Below are 19,945 nucleotides of genomic sequence, written 5' to 3' on the forward strand. Positions count from 1 at the left end.
AAAGTAAAATCCAAAAAGGAAGCTCTACCATGTTGATGCTATCATAGACTACATCACCAAATGAAGTATTGGTTAAACTTTGCCAATTAAGGCTACTTCCTTTTACTTTTATTCCTTCCTTTTCTCTTTCTAGTAGTCCCTAATGATTCAGATATATATATATATATATATATATATAAAAATATATATATATATATATAAAACTTTTACTACCTATAGCTAATTTTTCTCTTTAGATGTTCTCCCTCTCCTAAAAGTAGTAGAGCAGTGGCTACATCAAGGGGTTTCTGGGGGTCTGGAGGGTACCATCACCTCCATCATTTTTCAAGATAGAAAGTCAAAGATTTCTGAATTTTATGTAAAGTGATTTGCAAATCTAGAGATCCCACTCTTTTCAATCATATTGTCCACCCTGAATCACTCTTTCTATACAGACAGACTGGAAGCATCATTGCTACAAAGTAGGCCACATCCCCCACATTCTCTCTTTACTGAATGCCCCAGGAATACTAGAAAGGGATTTTTTATTTGAGGATTTTATAACTAGTCACCACAGAGAAATAAGTAATACAAATAAAAATGATGAAGTAGAGTTCAAAATCTTATTTTTTTAATGTCTTAAACTAAAACTATAAAATTCATTATCAAACTACCACATTCAACCTACATTTATTGGGCATAATTATGTGTCAGGCTCTGTACTAGGCTATTGACCTTCAAGAGAAGGCATAGTTTGCTGGTTAAGAATATAGGCAGGAGTGAGAGAGTCCTAGTGTTATTTTCAACTCTAACAGCAATTAATTATCTGGCAATCTGGATCATCTTTCTGTCTTAGTTTCATCATCTGCAAAAGAGAGGCAGAAATAGTACCTACTTCATAGTGTTACAGAATTGAATGAGAAAAAAAGTGTGAAATGCCTGTCACATAAAAAGCACTCAATTCAGGTTGGCTGCTATTAACACTTTCAAGAGGTCTTACAGATGAGAGTAAATTTATAGGTAAATAATTAACATAAATCTATGTGCCAAAAGTACCCTAATAGAAGGCTGTCTGGAGATCAGTGGACCAACACAAAGAGGAAATGGCCAACTTTAGCAAAGGTATCAGTAAAGAATTTTAGAGGAAGTGATGACCGAGCTCCTTTTTGAGAGTTGTGTAGGAGTTTCCCAGACAGGGGGTGAGATGGGAGTGGGTGGTTTCCAAGCAGAAAGAGCAACTGAAGCAAAGGCACTGATGCACAAAACAGCCTGTGAGTATGAAGAAAACCTTAAGCAGTTCAGTATGACTGGAACATGGACTAAAATGAGAGACAGGGCCCAAGGAAAGCAGGGTATAGATCATGGAGAACCAATGCCTTTCTATGGATATCAGTGTTTACTCTATAGAAAGAGGGACATTTTTAAATATCTTAAATAAGGGAGCAGCTCAATAAGATTTATGTTATAAAAACAACACTCTGACAGCAATGTGACTGGATTAAAGAGGAACAAGACTGGACACCAGCTAAACTAGTTAGGCAGAAGACAATGGAAAGCATATTCAAAGTGCTCGGAGAAAAAGGATGCAGCCAAGAATCCTATAGACACCAAATTCTTGCAGCCAAGAATCCTATGGACACCAAAGCTATCTTTCAAAAATGAAGGAGAAATAAACACATTCCCAGACAAACAAAACCCAAGAGAATCTGTTGCTTGCAGATTTGCCTTACGAGAGATAGTAAAGAAAGCTCTTCAGGCTGAAAGCAAGTGTCACCAGATAGTAATTCAAACCCACACAAAAAAGCCAGAGAGCACCAGTGAGTGTAATTATGTAATTATAAAAGAGAGTATAAATGCATATTTCTTCTACTTTCTTCTCTTAATTTAAAATTTTAAAAATCAATTATATAAAACAAGTGTATATAAGGATACTTTGAGGCTATAACATGTAGAAAGATATCTGTGAATAATAGCATAAAGGAAGTGAGCGGAGCAAAATTATATTAGGCAAAGGAAATGATACCAGATAGTAACTCAAATTCATAGGAACAAAAGAAGAGAACCAGAATTGGTAAATAAGAAAGTTAATGTAACAAAAGCTGCAAATATATACTTGCTCTCCTTTCTTCTTTCAGCTTCTTTAGAAGGTAATAAACTATGTAAAATAATAATTATAAAATTATTTTGGGTTTTTTAACATATATAGGTGTAATATGTATAACAATAATACTACAAAAGGGATTAGAAGGAAATAGAGCCATATAGGAGTAATGTTTCTATATTCCACTGGAATTAAGTTAGTATAAATCTGAAGCAGATTTTTGTAAATTAAGATATATATGGTATGCCCTACATCAACCACTAAGGAAACAATTCAAGAAATAAAGTGAAAAAATTATGAAAGAAATTAAAATGTTACGTTAGAAAATTTTCACTAATGCAAAAGAAAGCAGTGAGGAGGAATAAAGGAGCCAAAAAGACATGTGTCATATAGAAAACAAGAAGTAAAATGGCATGCATAAATCCAACTTTATTAATAACATTAAGTGTGACTGGATTAAACAATCTAATCAAATGGCAGACATTGTCAGACTGGATTAAATAAAACCAAGATTCAATTATGTGCTCTCTACAGAAGATACATTTTAGATTCAAAGATACAGATGGATTGAAAGTAAAAGAATGGGAAAAATATATTTTGCAAACAGCAACCATAAAAAAGCTTGAGTGGCTATACTACTATCAGGCAAAATAGACTTTAAAAAATGTTACTAGAGATAAAAAGGGACATTTTATAATGATAAAAGTGTCAATACACCATGAAGACACAAAAATTACAAACATATATGAAACTGACACAGAGCCTCAAAATATGCAAAGCAGAAACTGACAGAAATGAAGGGAGATATCAACGATGTAACAATAATAGTTGGAGACTTCAATACCCCACTTTCAATAATGAAAAGAATAATTTGACAGGTCAAACGAGGAATAAAAGACTTGAACAGGACCTAAGAGATATCTATAGAATGCTCCACCCAATAAGAGCAGAGTACATATTCTTCTCAAGTGCACATGGAACATTCTCCAGAATAGATGTTAGGCCACAACACAAGTCTCAATAAATTTAAAACAGTTGAAGTCATAAAATGTATTTTTTTCTAATCACAATGGAATAAAGCTAGAAATAAATACCAGAAAGAAAACCAGAAAATTTACAAAAATGTGGAAATTAAATAACACACTAATAAACAATTAATGGATCAAAAAAGAAATCACAAGGGAAATTATAAAATACTTAGAAGTAAATGAAAATTAAAACACAACATATCAGAACTTGTAGGATGCAATGAAGGCAGTGCTCGAAGGGAAATTTATAGCTACAAATTCCTATATTAAAAAAGAAGAAAAATCTCAAATCAATAGCTTAAACTTCTGCTTTAAGACATTACAAAATCAAGAGCAAATTAAACCTAAAGCAAGAGAAAGAAGGGAATAATAAAGATTACAGTGAAAATAAATAAAATACAAGATAAATAAGCAACTTAAGAAAATCAAGAAGACCGACGTGTGGTTCTTTGAGAAGATGAACAAAATTGACAAGCTTTTTACTAGATTGACCAAGAAAAAATAGAAGATTTAAATTACTAAAATCAGAAATGAAAGGGGAGACATTACCACCAACATTGTAGAAATAAAAAGGATTATAAAGCAATATTATGAATTGTATGCCAATAAATTAGATAAGTAAAATGGACAAATTCCCAGAAAAACACAAACTAGAGAAACTGAGTCAAGAAGAAATAGTCTAAAGAGATTGAAGTAGAAATCAAAAACTATCCACAAAGAAAAGCCCAGGCCCAGATGGCTTCTCTAGTGAGTTCTACCAATACATTTAAAGAAGAATTAATACCAATTTTTTATAAGTACCTCCAAACTACGGAAGAGAACAGAACTAATACCAATTTTTCACAAACTCCTCTACAACATAGAATAGAACACTACTGTACTCATTGTATGAGTCCAGCATCACCCTTATACCAAAACAAGACAAAAATATCTCGAGAAAATAAAACTTCAGACCAATATCTATTATGAGTATGCATGTAAAAATACTAGCAAACCAAATCCAGCAACATATAAAAAGAATGCTACACCAAGACCAAGTGGGATTTTTCCCAGAAATGCAAGGTTGGTTTAAGATCCAAAAATGAATTAATGTAATGTGCCATATCAATAGAACAAAACAAAAATCATATGATCATCACAATAGATGCAGAAAAAGCATTTGGCAAAATCCAACACCATCTCATAATAAAAACACTCAACAAACTAGGAATAGAAAGAAACTTCCTCAACTTGATAAAGAGCATCTGTGAAAAACCCACAGCTGACAGCATACTCAGTGGTGAAAGACTGAATTCCTTCTTCCTAAGATCAAAAAACAAAAATTTCCACTTTCACCACTCTATTCCACATTGTACTAGAGACTCTAATCAGGACAATTATGCAAATAAATGAAATAAAACTTATTCAGGTTGGAAAGAAAGTAAAACTATCTCTATTTGCATATATGATCTTTTATATAGAAAATTCTAAAAAATACTCTAAAAAATTTTAGAACTAATAAATGAGGTCAGCAAGGTATGAGTTCAATGTATAAAAATCAATTGTATTTTTTATACACCTCAACGCAATGAACAATCTCAAAATGAAATTTGGAAAACAATTCTACTTATGATAGCATTAAAAGAAGTATAAAATTCTTAGAAATAAATTTAATAGAAGAAATGGAAAACTTATAATCTGAAAACTACAAAACATTGTTGAAAGAAATTAAACAAGATCTTAATGGAATAATATATCATGGTTTGAGATCCAAAAATGAATCTTCATGGATAGGAAGCCTTAATATTTTTAAGATGGCAATACTCCCAGAATTTATCTACATTTTTGACACAATTCCTTTCAGAATACTTCTGGCTTCTTTGTAGAAATTGACAAGCTGATCTCAAAATTTGAAGATCATAGGACCTATAATACTCAAAATGTCTCAAAAAAGAAGAATGAAGTTGGAGGACCCATACTTCCCAATTTCAAAACTTACTACAAAGAAATGGTAAATAAGACAGTGTGATGGTCGCATAAAGAAAGACACATAAATCAATGGAATAAAATTAGAATTCAGAAATAAACCCATATACCTATGGCCAATTGATTTCTGACAGTGTTCTAAGGCCAAAAAATGGGAAAATAATAGTCTCTGCAACAGATTGTACTGGAAGGAGTGGATAGCCACATGGATCCCTACCTCACAACATATACAAAAACTAACTCAAAATTTATTAAAATCCTTAAATATAAGAGCTAAAACTATAAAACTCTTAGAGGGGAATACAGATATAAATCTCCATGACCTTGGATTTAGCAATGGATGCTTAGATATGAGCCAAAAATAAAAATCAGACAAATTGGACTTCATCAAAATTAAAACTTTTCTGCTTCAAAGGTCGCTATCAAGAAAGTGAGAATTCAACCCAGGAAATGGGAGAAAATATTAGTAAGTCATATATTCTAGACTTGTTTCTAGAATATGTAAAGGACTTGTAGCTTAATTAATAACAAGAAAAATAGCCCAGTTAAAATATGGGCAAAGGATCTGAACAGACATTTCTCCTTAAAAGATATACAAATAGAGAATAAGTACATGCAAATATGACCAATATCAATAGTCATCAGGGAAATGCAAATCAAAACCACAATGAAGTATATCTCTTTACACCTGCTAGGATACTATAATCAAAATGTCAAATAATAAGTGTTGGTGAAAATATGGAAAAATCAGAACCCTCATATACTGGTAGTAGAAATGTAAATTCATATAGCCACTTTGGAAAACAGTCTCCTGTTCCTCAAAAAGTTAAACATGAAATTATCATTTAACTCAGAATTCTACTCCTGGGTCTATATCCAAGAGAAATAAAAACACATGTCTGCACAAAAACTGCACACAAACATTTATATTAGCATTATTCATGACAGCAAAATGGTGGAAACAAAATTTTCATCAAAGGTTAAATGGATATATAAAATGTGATAAAGTCATACAATGGAATATTATTTGGCCATAAAAATGAATGAAGAATGAATGAATGTACATGCTACAACATAGATGAATCTTGAAAGCATTATGCTAAACAAAAGAAGTCAGTCACAAAAACCCACATATTATAGGATTCCATTTGTATGAAATGTCCTAAATAGGCAAGTTTTACAGACAGAAAGTGGATTGATTATCAAGGTCTAGGTGGGATGGGCAGGGGGTGGGGGATGGAATGGAAGGGGAGTTGGAGACTCATGTTTAAAAGGTTTTTAGGGTGATAACAATGTTCTAAAATTGATTGTGTTGACAGTAGCAAAATTCTGTGAATACAGTCAGGCTTTGCTTAGCAATAGAGATACATTCTGAAAATACGTCATTATGTGGTTTCATCATTGTGTGAACATCATAGAACATCTAGCACAAACCTATATATTATAGCCTACTACACACCTAGGCTATGTGGTACAGCCTGTTGCTCCTGGGCTACAAACCTGTCCAGCATGTTACTGTACTGGATACTGCAGGCAATTGCAACACAAAGTTAAGTATTTGTGTATCTAAACATAGAAAAGGTACAGTAAAACTACTGTATTATAGTCTTATAGGATCACCATCGTATATGTGGTCCATCATTGATCAAAACATCATTATCTGGCACATGACTGTAAACTAAAAACCATTGAACTGCTAAACAAAAAAGAGAGAACAGACTATTGCAATAATCCTGCCAGAGATGATGAGTTTGGGGGCTGGGGGTAGATTTGATTGCTCTTCAAGCAGTAGAAAACTTAGATTTAGGTGGTGACTACTTGAGGATCATTTCTCTGATAAATAGGTTTTCAATTTTGCCATTTACCAAGACAATAAATGTAAGAAGTAAAGCTGAATTTGGGGAAGAATAGGCAGTTTCATTTCGTATATGTGGAGTTTGACTTGCTGGTGAGACCCAAGAATGGAAATATGCAGAAAGGGGTGGGACATACAGGTCTTGAACTCAAAAGAACTCAGGCAGGAAAGAAAAATTTGGAATTCATCATGTAATCAGGTGTTAACTGAGGTGATGTGAGAGTATGAGACTGCCTAGGAAGAGGGATTCAAGGACAGCATGCGATGTTTGTTATAGAAAACATGGAAAATATGAAGAGGAAAGAAAGAAATTTCCTCCAATTGCCAACACTTGCAAGATCTTTTGATAGCCACTTAATATTTTTTCTTCTAATTTTTTCTGGTTTTTTTCTCCATTTTTAAACAGGTAAGTGTATAATTTTGTATCCGGACATTTTTCTACTTAATATCATAGAAGTTTTTCTATGTTGTGACAAATGCTTCATTCCAGAATCTTCTCACAATCATTTTCCCTACAGGGTCCTGTTTCCTGACCCTCATCTGGATGGTGCATGGCAGCTTTTCCCTCTTCTGCCTTCTTGTCATTCCTGATCACTCTCCCCACTGCCCTTCTCTGGTATAGATCACAAAGGCCCCTTCCTTCATGAAAGCCATGTGATTTCTAACTAGAAGCTGATTATTAACTTCAAAGAGTAATTTCTACTTGGTAGGTTTCTACTTCATTGTCCCTCCTAATGGAAAGGTCACCTTAAGGAAACTTCCTGAAATCATCTCAGATAATTTATCAATAAGTTCCCTGTTTTTGCCATTCTTTCTCACATTCTCATTTAGTAGCCTTTAGCAGACTCAACTCTCCATTTGATACTTCAAAGGAGGTAGGATGGAATCAGTTATGCCATTGACATGTGACAGAAACCATCACAATCAAAACACCAAAAATGCCCAACAAATCTAAGTTCTAAGCATACGTGTTAGGTTAAACAAAAATGCAGGCACTTTATCAAAGTAGTCCTCAAGTCCTTAGACTACAAGTGCGGAGAGTAAGATAATATATCTGAAAACTACATCAGACGTCTGTGGCACTATGATATCACTAGTAAAGTTTAACTGTCAGCAATGATTTATTTAATATCTATATACCATTTAATCAATATTAAATAATGAAACAAAAGCCCATAAAGAAAATAAACATAGTTACAGATCATTATTTTTAGTTTGATATTTAGGTTCACAAACAAGACTTCAGTGATGAGAAAATATATGCAATGATTTTAGCAGATACTTAGTATATAGTGGATTCTCAATTAAAAAAATCATTTCTTTTCTCAATATTCAAATTCAGCTAATATTTATTGATGGCTTGCTGTGTGTCAGGAATAATGCTACATATTTTCTCATATTCTCTCTTTCTTTCATCTGCCTTCTAATCTTAAGAAGTAGGTACTATTATCTACAATTAACAGGTAAAAACATTGTAGCTCAGAGAGGTTATATGATTGGTTTAAGATCACACAGCTAGTTCAGACTCGGGGGGTTGGGGGGGCATGGGCAACATACATAACCTGAACTTTTGTACCCCCATAATGAGCTGAAATAAAAAAAAAAGATCATACAGCTAAAAAGTCCATCTGAAGGTGAAGCTGTATCTCATGTCCACTGAATCCAAATCCAAAGGGCCCTCCCATCCACCACATGTATTCATTCTTCAGTTGTCTTCACCACTTATTTATCATCCATCAAGATGCCCATGATTCTCACCCTACCATAGAATCTCCTTTTCTCTTACCCTCTTGGCAAAATTCTCAACACACCAGCAGACCTCCTTGATCTTGATTCCTTTTCTGACTTGGTTCTCTGGACTACATCCAACATTTTTTTGCCGTCCTTTTTCACCTGTTCTCAACCTTGCCTACACCTGCAAAATGTTTCCTGACAAAGTGTGTTTAAAGATTAAAGATTAAACTCCTTGATGACTTAGAATCCCAGATCAAACAACAAAGTTCGCTCAGCCTCATACTAACAAGTCAGACTTAATGGTTCTTGGGGCCAAAATAAACAACAAATTCTTATGGCTTGGGCCTGCCAAGGTGCTGCATGTGCCAGGAACCTGTGTGTATATGCACACGCACGCACGTACGTACATACGTCTGTGTGTGTGTGTGTGTGTGTGTGTGTAGGTTTTCTCTTATCTTCATGACTACTTTTCCAGATGAGAAAACCAAGGCTTAGAACTCACAGCACATTCTGCTGATCATAGAGCCAACAGATAACAGAGTCAGAAATTCAAACCAGAGCCATCTGACTTTGTATGTTGTGCTCTTTGCTCTGTAACAGAAATCTTTAAATATCTGTCCACAAAGGGCTAAATCGTCACAAAGTTTTCATCAGTTTGCAGCAAAATAAGAACATCACAATACTATAAATGCAAATAAGTGTGGTCTCTGTCAGCATAAAACAAATTTTTGGCAAGAACTGTCTTTTATTCTGCATTCATATCCTTTCTTCTTTTTTGGTGGTAAAATTTCTTTTCCTTGTGAAATAATAATGAAAATAGGTGGTAATAGGTTTTTTCAATGGTTTGATTCGTAATGTTCTTACTTGGTAAAATGAAAAGTAGGTAACCTTGTATTAGTTATATAAGCCCCTGTCTACACAATGTTCATATGAAAAGCCCAAATGAAATATTAATATGTTATATGTAATATGTTGGGAGAGTTAGCTTCCATCCATAGCCCCAACGTTCCGTAAAGCAGCTCAAGCCTCCAGTTTTAGTTTCAGCCTGAATACTTCTTTCTGAATGTGCTTCCTGCTCTGTATCATCAGAGATTAGTCCCCTGACCTGTGTAGTCATAGCCACAGGAGAGACACATTTCAGGAGATAGTGGGTGTGATCTGCTGCCCCAGGAAACTACCCAGTGGCCCAGGCACCAGGAGCAATTGACCTCTTGGTAGTAAAGGGGTGGGATGTCCACCTGGGAATGTCCCCGTTTGGAGCTCTGTGCAATGAAGAAGGGACTTTCTTCATTGAAGAGGTGAGAGTCATCTCTGTCTACTGCCATACAAATCATTTTGACTCATATAAGTCACAGTATTTTTTACAAATTGTAATTTAGGTCACGAAGAGATGTATTAACCAGTCTTGAGTTATCATTGAATGGCGGTTGCTGATCCAGAAAAAGAAACCTAATCTACTATTCAGTCAATCAAACTAATCTTTCCAGGAGACAAAAGCAATGGAATTCAACTAATTTTATTTCAAAAACAGAGGTTCGGTTATTACAGATTTTCTTAGTTCTAATTTACTGATTGTTCACATATTTGTTTATTCATTCAATGTGTATTATTTGTTCAACTCTTTCTCTCGGGGTACACAGCACTAAGCCCATGAATAAAAACCCCTATAAAAAGCTTTCAATTGTTTGATGAGCCAAGAAATTGATACACAGAGAGAGAAAAATAATAATAATTATGATAGTAAATAAGGAATTAAAAATATATGTAGAGTTCCCTTTGAAAGACAATATATTTTTTTAAAAAGTTATAGGAACATGTTGCTGTAATGTGTAGCATGACTAATTCTATACAACATATTTGGAAATTTTTTTAAAGGCTGTTTAAAGCAAGTGACTTCCAAACTGGTGGTACCAGAATCTCAGGAACATGAGAGAATAGCAATAGAGGTCTATAATCTACTTTTGGTATTTCAAGAGCCCAATTTAAACAACAACAATAACAAAGTGCATGTGTGTGTATGAGAGAGAGAAGTTTGTAAAATAAGTCATAAGTCTGCCCTGGCTGAATATGCTTAACCAGCATGCTGTCATCTATGATCGATAAAGATCTCTTATTAACATTATTTATGAAATAATATTTCTTCCAGCTATGATGAACGAAAAAGGAGGATGGAAAAAGACTATCCAAAAAGTACTGAAGAAGAATTTTCAGGAGTAAATGGCCAAATAGATGCTGCTGTAGAATTAAACGGTGAGTGTTTCCACCAAAAACTTCCTTTCTGGAAATTATAAGAAGAAATCTGGACTCTGCTTCAACACAACAGAAAATGGGTTTCTAAATGGGAGTCATTGGTTCTTATTTTTAGTTCTATGTCCTTTTATAAGTTTAGCTAACCAGATTAGCTACTAGAAAAAGATAATTATAAAAGGTCTCCCTTGTAGCTCTGTCTTTGCTGATGGAAAGTTTTAAAAATATTGCTTCCATCCATTAGTCAGCTAGACCATAAAGTCTACCCAGGTCAAGACTATCTTTTTCATCTTTAAAATACACAGTCTCAACCTTCTCAGTGCTTTTCCCACTCCTGAAATTTAACACATAGCTAGAAAAGTTGAATTGAACTGGGTTGAATAAATTTAATTGGCTCTTTTGGATTAGTCATTCAACACACTCCTCTTGGGTATGCAACACAGAGCTGGACACTGTTCAGAAATGCAAAGATAGTTCCAGACATGGCTTCTGCTCTCATGGTATGGTTAGCATCTTTGGGAAATGTTATCCATCCAACACAGATGAAATTACTGGAAAACAGACACTCTATAATTTAGTATTGAATCACATGGTAAACTTCATAGTAATTGAAAGAGATGATCTGAGAAAGAAAAAAAATCAGAATTGGCAGCAGGAGTTGGAAATTTCATAGTGGCACTTGGGAGGGGTTTTGAAGGTTGGTTAGAGGCTTGACTAGGGAAAGAAAAGGGGATGGGGGCTTGTTAGAGCAGAAGAGCGTGAGCAGAAGCAGAAAGCATAAGTGAGCATGGCATGTTGGATGACCCCATGGAGAAGGCCTGGCCCTGGCTAGAACAAAGAGAAAGATAAGAAAGGACTAGGAAGGTAGAGCTGTCAGGTTCTAGGGCATGGTGGAGCCATGCAGGAGACAAGATGTCACCTGACTAATGCCCAGTTCCCCTTTGGTGCCACCTCAAGAAAGTTACAATTACGAACCCTCCCATTTATAAATGTGCCAGTCATTTTCAGTAACCACAATTTCAACTTTGTCTCTTTTAGGCTACGTTTACTTCTTTTCGGGACCAAAAACATACAAGTATGATATAGAAAAGGAAGATGTGGTTAGTGTGGTGAAATCTAGTTCCTGGATTGGTTGCTAAATAGAAAAGTCTAGTGTTTCCCAAGGAATGAAGATGACTGCAAGCAGCTTATAACCGGATCTTAAGGACTGAAGCAGAATGTAGGATAGGGATCCTTCCCATGGCCTTCACATCTAAGGGTAATGTAGGGTTCCTTGAAAATGATATGTCAAAATTTTTTCATAGTTGTATATTCAGAATATTAATCCAAATATGGCCAACTTTACACAAAATCAGAATCAACACAATGCACTCTTCAGTTAAACACCATTATTTTTTTCTTACCTAACATACTAAATTGATCAGTTTGATTTTTATTTCCAGGAAGAAGCCTACTTGTGGATTCCATGACATGTATTATAATTCTTTTAATAAGAAATGCCATTACCGTCCAAATGATAATTATTTTTTCAAGCAGTAGCTGTTGTGGTCATCACTTGGTCATCATTTGTTGTGATAAATATAAATTTACCCATTTTTACTTTAAACACATAATGAACAAAATCATGCATAAGGTTTGTTTCCTGTTTGTTTGTTTAACTCTGTGTCTACTCACTAGTCTCCGTACGAGTCTTAGGTAGATAAACCCATACGAATGAATTTTCCTACTAGGCAAGAGATAGACACTTTGCAACAGGAAAACTTTTTAACAAAGGCCAATAAAAATGTTATAGTAGAACAGTTCCTCATTTCTCTTTTCTGTTGATCTTTACTAGCTTCCATAGCATTTCATTTGGCAACAAATTCTGTGTACCTATAGAAATCTTAAACCATAAGATAGTATCATGAGTACACAGACCCAGAAGAAATGACAACAGTAATTCACTCAATTTCCTGCTTCCTGATAATGTCCTTAATGAAACTATCTCTGACTCATCTATGTGAGTCTCTTCTGAATAGTTTTTCATTTAGGGGAGTTTATCTTTCTGTTTTAGCTTTTTTTTTTTTACTTCACACTAAACCTTTTCTTTTCCTAGTCATCAGTACAGATAGAATTATGTCTGTCTGTCATTATGATTTTGTTGTAATCTTACCCTCTAGAATATAAGAATTCTAAAATAATGTAGTGGTTCTAAAATTGAATGATAAAATACATGTAATGTACTTCATAGACTACCTGGAACATCTATGGTGTTTAATAGATGTTAACTGTTATTGTCACCATCATTTATTAAATTTGTTTCATACACTTGCTTAATATATTTAGTATTAAGAAGGGGTGGGACAGGTACTCAAGGTTACTCTAAGCTTTCCATTTGGTTTCTGTTACTGAAAGTGGTTATTTACAGCCAACCAGATGTTAAATATTTGTTGAAGACAATGTCTGACATCCTTGCTTTCCAATGTCAATGTGCCTCTATAGAGGAGAAAAGCCACTTTTGCAAAAGCAGTCAGATAAGGAGAACTTCTTACTATCAATAAGCAAGGAGGAAAACAGTGTGGCAATTCTTTAAAACGTTAAACTAGACTTACCATATGATACAGCAATTCCACTCCTAAGTATATATCTATGAGAAATTAAAACATGTCCACACAAAAACTTGCACACAAGTGTTCACAGCAGCATTATTTATAATAGCCAAAAAGTGGAAACATGTCCACCAAGTCATCAATGGACAAATAAAATGTGGTAACTTCAGACAATGGAATACTATTTGACAATAAAAAGAAATGAAGTACTAATACATGCTATAACATGGATGACGCTTAAAACATCATGCTAAGTGGATGAAGTCAAACACAAAAGGCTGCATATTATGTGTTTCTATTTATATAAAATGTTCATAATAGGAAAACCCATGGAGACAGAAAGCAGACTAGTGCTTGTCAGGAGTTGGGGATAGGGGGTTGTGGGGAGTGACTACTAATAATAGGTATGGGGTTCCTTTTCGGGGTGGTGAAAATGTTTTAAAACTAATGATGGTGATGGTTGTACAACTCTGTGAATATATTAAAAGCCATTAAACTGTACACTTTAAATGAGTAAATTGTATGTTATGTGAATTATATCTCAATAAAATATAAAAAAATAAGCAAGGACATCAAATTGGTGTGATGATCCATGAAGGTCATGCATCCTGGCAGCTGTGGCAGAGACCACACGGCATTGAAGCATCAGTCTTAAGACACCGGTGCTGAATACAACCAGCTAGATGTCCTCCTCATGCTCAGCGCTGACCCAGGAATATGCACATGAAGACACTTCAGTAAATCAATGAATGTTACTGAAAGCATTAAAGCATATACTCTGAGGTCTCATTAACTGGATTCAAACCCAGATCTTCTATTTTTAACTGTTTCACATGGATCAAAATCCGTAATCTCTCTCTGTCTCAGTTTCCTCCTTTGTAAAATTGGAATAAGAACAGTTCTTCCCTCCTAGTGATATTTAGAGGCTTTAATATATGAGTCAAAATATGCAACACTCTTAGAGTAGTCCATGGTTCTCTACAATTGGGCTCTATAATTATTGTTCTTGCAGCCATTAGAGTTGATTTTGTTTTCAGATATTTTGGAGCATCTGCATATTTCCCTTGAGATAGCTAAAGACCTGATGGCTGTAACACCACAAGAATTGACAATCAATGACCTGAAATTTTTCTTCTTAAAATTCTAAATTAAATCAAGAATTTAAAAATATACTGACTGTGGTTAACCCCCATCTCCAAAAAATAACTCTTACTAATTATCATTCCTTTGTTGAGTTAGAGAACTCTTGGCTCCCAGATATAATTAGTATGTATCTTGGAAAGATATAGTGTCTCTAAAGCACGAGAAACAGTGATTGTTTTTGTGTCATAATACAGAGCACTTTGCTCTCAGTTGATAAAGAACTTTGTGCAGAAATAATTGATAACACTTACTATTCACTTGGCTTCAGAGTGAGTGAGTGCAAAAATGTCTCATTAAATAACAGTTTTGAACAAAGTGTGGTTCAAGTCATCCTGTGGGGATCAAGAGGAAGCAGAACAGAGTTCCCTTTCCGATGGACTCCATGCATCATCCTAGTAACCTCAGTCGGTGACTGTTTGTGGGCAGAGTCTTTGAAAGCTCCAGAAAGGCTGCTGAAGATGAATGGATTTGCCTGGTGGGGAGCTTCCCTAACAGCTCCACGTTACATTTTCTGTGGTTGGGACCACTCTCTTCCATTTAGCTAGTCTGCAACAAAGACCTAACTTTGTCTATTGGGACTCGTGTTTCTTTTCAAATGTTTATTTGGAAACATTTTAGACATCCATTTCGCAAAGCAGATGGCAAACAAACTATGAAGTTGTTTATTCAGAATTCTGTGTGTGATATCTTTAAATGATCACAGGGTCTTCAGGGTGCTTTTGTTTATATATTATCCAGATGTTTTCTCTTTATTCCTGTTTTTAGTCATTTTTTTCTGTAAGTTCTATTGAAGTGTCTTGGTGAATATTCATAGCTACAATTACCCAGTGAAGTTCCATTTGAGAGGAAATGCCTAATGCTGGTCAACAGGTTGGCATTTCAGACTCCCATAATGGAGCATAGAATAAGCTAAAAGACTTTCTGCATTTTTCCACAGTAGGCCTGGGTAAAAGGAAGAAACAGCATCCTCTGATCATCTTCCATCTGCCAAGCCCAACTGGTTTCATTCCCATCCCCAAGTGGCTTGTCAACATCCAGACTAAAAGGCATCCTGTTACATTCAAAATGCCATAATCACAGCTTTGCTCCCAACACCTAGACTCTTGGAATTTAAATAGGAGCAGAATCGGAAAGCTTGCTGGTAAATAAATTACAGTGGGAAATTAGTGAATGACTTCAGGGTCCAAAAGAGGACTCTGTTTTTAGTGCACATACCCTCATTTTAATCTCTTCTCCATTAATCTTAATCCAACATCCTTTCCTTAATTCCAATGTATCATTTAACATTTTGGGGGATGAAAGTAAATTTTGTTGCACAATGCAGCATGTTGTTCTGACAAGAGTTGGAGGAGAGATCAGAAGAGACAAGAATAGGAGGGAGTTAACGAGAAAACAGTTGTGAAAGAACAGTCAAGAAATGTAACATTTAAACCCATCTCAGATCATCTACAGTGGGGGAAAGCATATCTGTAGAAAGAGTTAACAGTCTATTCATTCTTGGAAAGTCCCAGGCTTGTAACGTGAGCTTTCGAGCTGGGTAGTAAATGTGTTTATAGCCTCCTTTATAGAGGATGAATGTCAAAAGTCCTGTTCGAGTACATTCCATTTGAATCACAGACTTCCCAATGACTGTAGTGTGTCACTTTGTTGAATTTTAGACATATTTCCCTATATGAATCAGCAATTTCTGGAAGTTAATTTTATCAGTAGTTTCTTTTGAAAGACTTCATCACTTCTCTAAAATAAGTCCATCCCTACAAATAATCAATTCAGCCTTTTTGAAGGATCCAACTACCCCACCATCTCCACCCTCAGTATTCAATAGTTTGTATTGGCACAAACCTAGGCTTAGCTGCTTTCTAGCATAAACTTCTGCCCTCAAGGAGCTTACATTCTAACGACAGAGACGTACAATATTCAAATGAATAAAGAGATCTAGATATAACGAAAGATAGTAAAAATGCTTTGAAAAAATAAAACAAGGAAGGGGATAAAGGGTGTTGGAGTGCCATCTTATAAAAGCATATTTGGGAAAAGGATCTACCAAGTCTGGGATATTTATGCAGACACGAGTGAAGGGACGGAGGAAGCCATAGGGATCCCTAAGGGGTTCAGGTAGAGGAAGCAGTAAGTGTGAGGCCTTTAGATGGGAAGGGGCTGCACCTGTCAGGCACAGCAGGGAGGCCAGTGTGGCCGGAGGCAGTGAGGGAGACGCAGAGTAGAAAGAGGTGAGGTCAGAGAAGCAGCCAGCCCATCTCTGGAGAGCCTTGTGGGCCCCTGAAGTAGATCGGATTTCACTCTGTTATGATAACAAGGGTGTTGAGCAGGTGCATAACATGATCTGACTTAAAAGGATCACTCCAGCTGCTGGGTGGCAAACAGTTTGTACAAGCACTTGAGTGGATGCAGGCTCACTAGACAGTGCCGTTTTCTGGGACAGAGATGACGTCGGCACTGACCAAGGAAGTATTAATAGTGAAGATGCTCAGAGTGTTGGACTGAGGAATATTTTCCAAGTAGAGCCAAGAGGTTTTGTCCCTAAAGTGCATGCGGGATTTAGGAAAAAAGAGAAGTCAAAATTGACTGTATGCTTTTTGGTCTAAGCAAGAAGGATAATCGCAGTGAAACAAGGAAGACCACAGAAAGAGCAGGTTCACAAGGGATGGAAATCAAGAGAGCAATTTTGTATTTTTTATTATTTTTATTTATTTATTTTTTGAGGCAGAGTCCCACTCTGTCACCCTGGCTAGAGTGCCGTGGCGTCACCCTAGCTCACAGCAACCTCAAACTCTTGGGCTCAAGCGATCCTTCTGCCTCAGCCTCCCGAGTAGCTGGGACTACAGGCATGCGTCACCACGACTGGCTAATTTTTTCTGTATATTTTTAGTTGTCCAGTTAATTTCTTTCTATTTTTTAGTAGAGACGGGGGTCTCGCTCTTGCTCAGGCTGCTCTCAAACGATCCGCCCGCCTCGGCCTCCCAGAGAGCTAGGATTACAGGCGTGAGCTACGGTGCCCGGCCAAGAGAGCAATTTTGAATTCGTTGAGCTTGAGATGCCTGTTAGACATCCAAGGGGACGTATCCATATATAAAAACTTGAATAGCTAGATAGAGATAAAAAGCTTGTCTACGGCCATACCACCCTGAATGCACCCGATCTCATCTGATCTCGGAAGCTAAGCAGGTTCGGGCCTGGTTAGTACTTGGATGGGAGACAGATATAAAAAGCTTAAGTTTGAGGAAGAGTTTGAGGCCAAATATAAAAATTTGTGTGTCATAGCCTTATACTGGTATCTATACCCCTTCTGATTCCCCCCCACAGACTACATGGAATTTAGGACAAAAATGGATTATGAAAATATAAGAAGGTGGATAAAAAACGATCTCAGGTTTTCTTAATCGGTACCCAGTGTTCAGTCTACTGGCCTATTCTCCTCTTTAAGAAGGAGGCTTAGTTTTCAACAAAAATTAAACACTTTCTTTTAAGCATTCTTTAAAAAAAAATTTGGTTTTACTTTCTATGACTCCTGTTTCTAAAATCAAAGAAGAAATCACAAAAGAAAACGTAAAATTTTAAGGCTTGCCCTTCTGGGAGAAAGTTGTTGGCAGCCAAGGAACTTACTAAAAAGGATAAAAGAAGTTTCAAGATTTAAAAACGACCATTTTATTCTTATAGTGAAAACAGCTCTGTTTGTAATCTCACCAAGCCTTGCAGAGAAAGTGACTCGCAAGGTCCCTAATCAATTCCTCTGAGTTGCCTCCTAGCTCAACAGAGGCTCCAGGCCTCAGTTGTCTTGAAGAGTGTTGCCTTCCCCAGTGTCTGAGTCAATCTTCAAGGCAACACTCTTCAAGACAACTGAGGCCTGGAGCCTCGGTCAAGCCACCTAGTGGGGCTTGCATCAGAAGGGCCAGTCTTGCTCTCCAGTGGGCCAGTCTACTAAGGGCTAGGATCAATCCCACGTCTGGATACTCTATCTTGCCTGACCCCTGTCTATGCCTCCCCAGTGTGTGTGCAACCAGGCCTGTTTCCTTTCCCAGTGCACAGGTCCCTAACCCTGACTAAACCCCAGATCATGTGGCTGGCATCCCAGAATCACTTTTCCCTTCTCAGTCTTTGTGCCTTGGACCTCCAGTACAATGTCAACTAAAAGTGATGAGAACAGGCCAGGCATGGTGGCTCACGCCTGTGATCCTAGCACGCTGGGAGGACGAGGCGGGCGGATTGTTTGAGCTCAAGAGTTCGAGACCAGCCTGAGCAAGAGCGAGACCCCCGTCTCTACTAAAAAATAGAAAGAAATTAACTGGACAACTAAAAAAATACAGAAAAAATTAGCCAATCGTGGTGACGCATGCCTGTAGTCCCAGCTACTCGGGAGGCTGAGGCAGAAGGATTGCTTGAGCCCAGGAGTTTGAGGTTGCTGTGAGCTAGGCTGATGCCACAGTACTCTAGCCCAGGCAACAGAGTAAGACTCTGTCTCCAAAAAAAAAAAAAAAAAAGTGATGAAAGCAGACATCCTTGCCCTGTTCCCATTCTTTGAGAGATGTTATTCAGTCTTTCACCATTAAGTACGATGTTAACTGTACATTACTTGTAGTAGCTTTTCATTAAATTGAAGAAGTTACCTACTATTCCTAGTTTAATGAGAGTGTTGTCAGAAATGGGTATTGAATTTTGCCGTATGACTTTCTGCATATTGAAATGACTGGTTTTCTCTTTTACTACTGTGTTAATACCATGAATTAAATCAAATGGTTTTCAAATGTTAAACTAACCTCTCATTCATTCCTGGAATAAGCCTCACTTGGTCATGATGTATTTATCCTCTTTATATATTGCAGGATTCATTTTGCTAATATGTTGTTTAAAATATTTGCATCTATGCACATGGAGGGATGTTAGCCTGAGCTTTTCTCTTTTGTGTTTGTTTGGTTTGATATTAGGTTTTTGCTGTCCTCATAAAATGGGTTGGGAAGTACATCCTTCTCCTCCGTTTCATGAAGCAGTTTGTCTATTTTTTTCTTAAATATTTAGTTGAATTTACCAGTGAAGCCACCTGGGCCTGGAGTCTCCTTTGTGGGAAAGTTTTAATTACAAATACAATTTCTTTGATTTAGGGCTGCTCAGATTTCCTATTTTCCTTGTGTCCATTTCAGAAAATATTTCTGTCAAAGAAACTGCCCATTTCAATGGAGTTGTTGAATCTATTGGCATAAGATTTTTAAATAATATTTCTTTATGATCCATTTAATGTATATGGTAAATATATTAATGTCTCCTCTTTCATTCCAGAAATTGGTGAGTTGTA

At 36.2% G+C, this 19,945-nt stretch overlaps 1 protein-coding gene across 1 annotated transcript in view; it reads left to right on the forward strand.

Moving 5' to 3' along the window:
- MMP20 (matrix metallopeptidase 20) overlaps nt 1-12,531 on the forward strand; it is a 43,806-nt gene extending 31,275 nt beyond the window's left edge. Inside the window, exons 9-10 of the mRNA XM_069469016.1 lie at nt 10,809-10,912; nt 11,948-12,531. Coding sequence (XP_069325117.1) covers nt 10,809-10,912; nt 11,948-12,048 — 205 coding nt within the window. The 3' untranslated portion in view covers nt 12,049-12,531. The remainder of the gene's footprint in view (nt 1-10,808; nt 10,913-11,947) is intronic.
- Nucleotides 12,532-19,945: the final 7,414 nt, after the last annotated feature.

Source organism: Eulemur rufifrons, chromosome 6 (genome assembly GCF_041146395.1).
Source record: "Eulemur rufifrons isolate Redbay chromosome 6, OSU_ERuf_1, whole genome shotgun sequence".
NCBI classification, from domain to species: domain Eukaryota; kingdom Metazoa; phylum Chordata; class Mammalia; order Primates; family Lemuridae; genus Eulemur; species Eulemur rufifrons.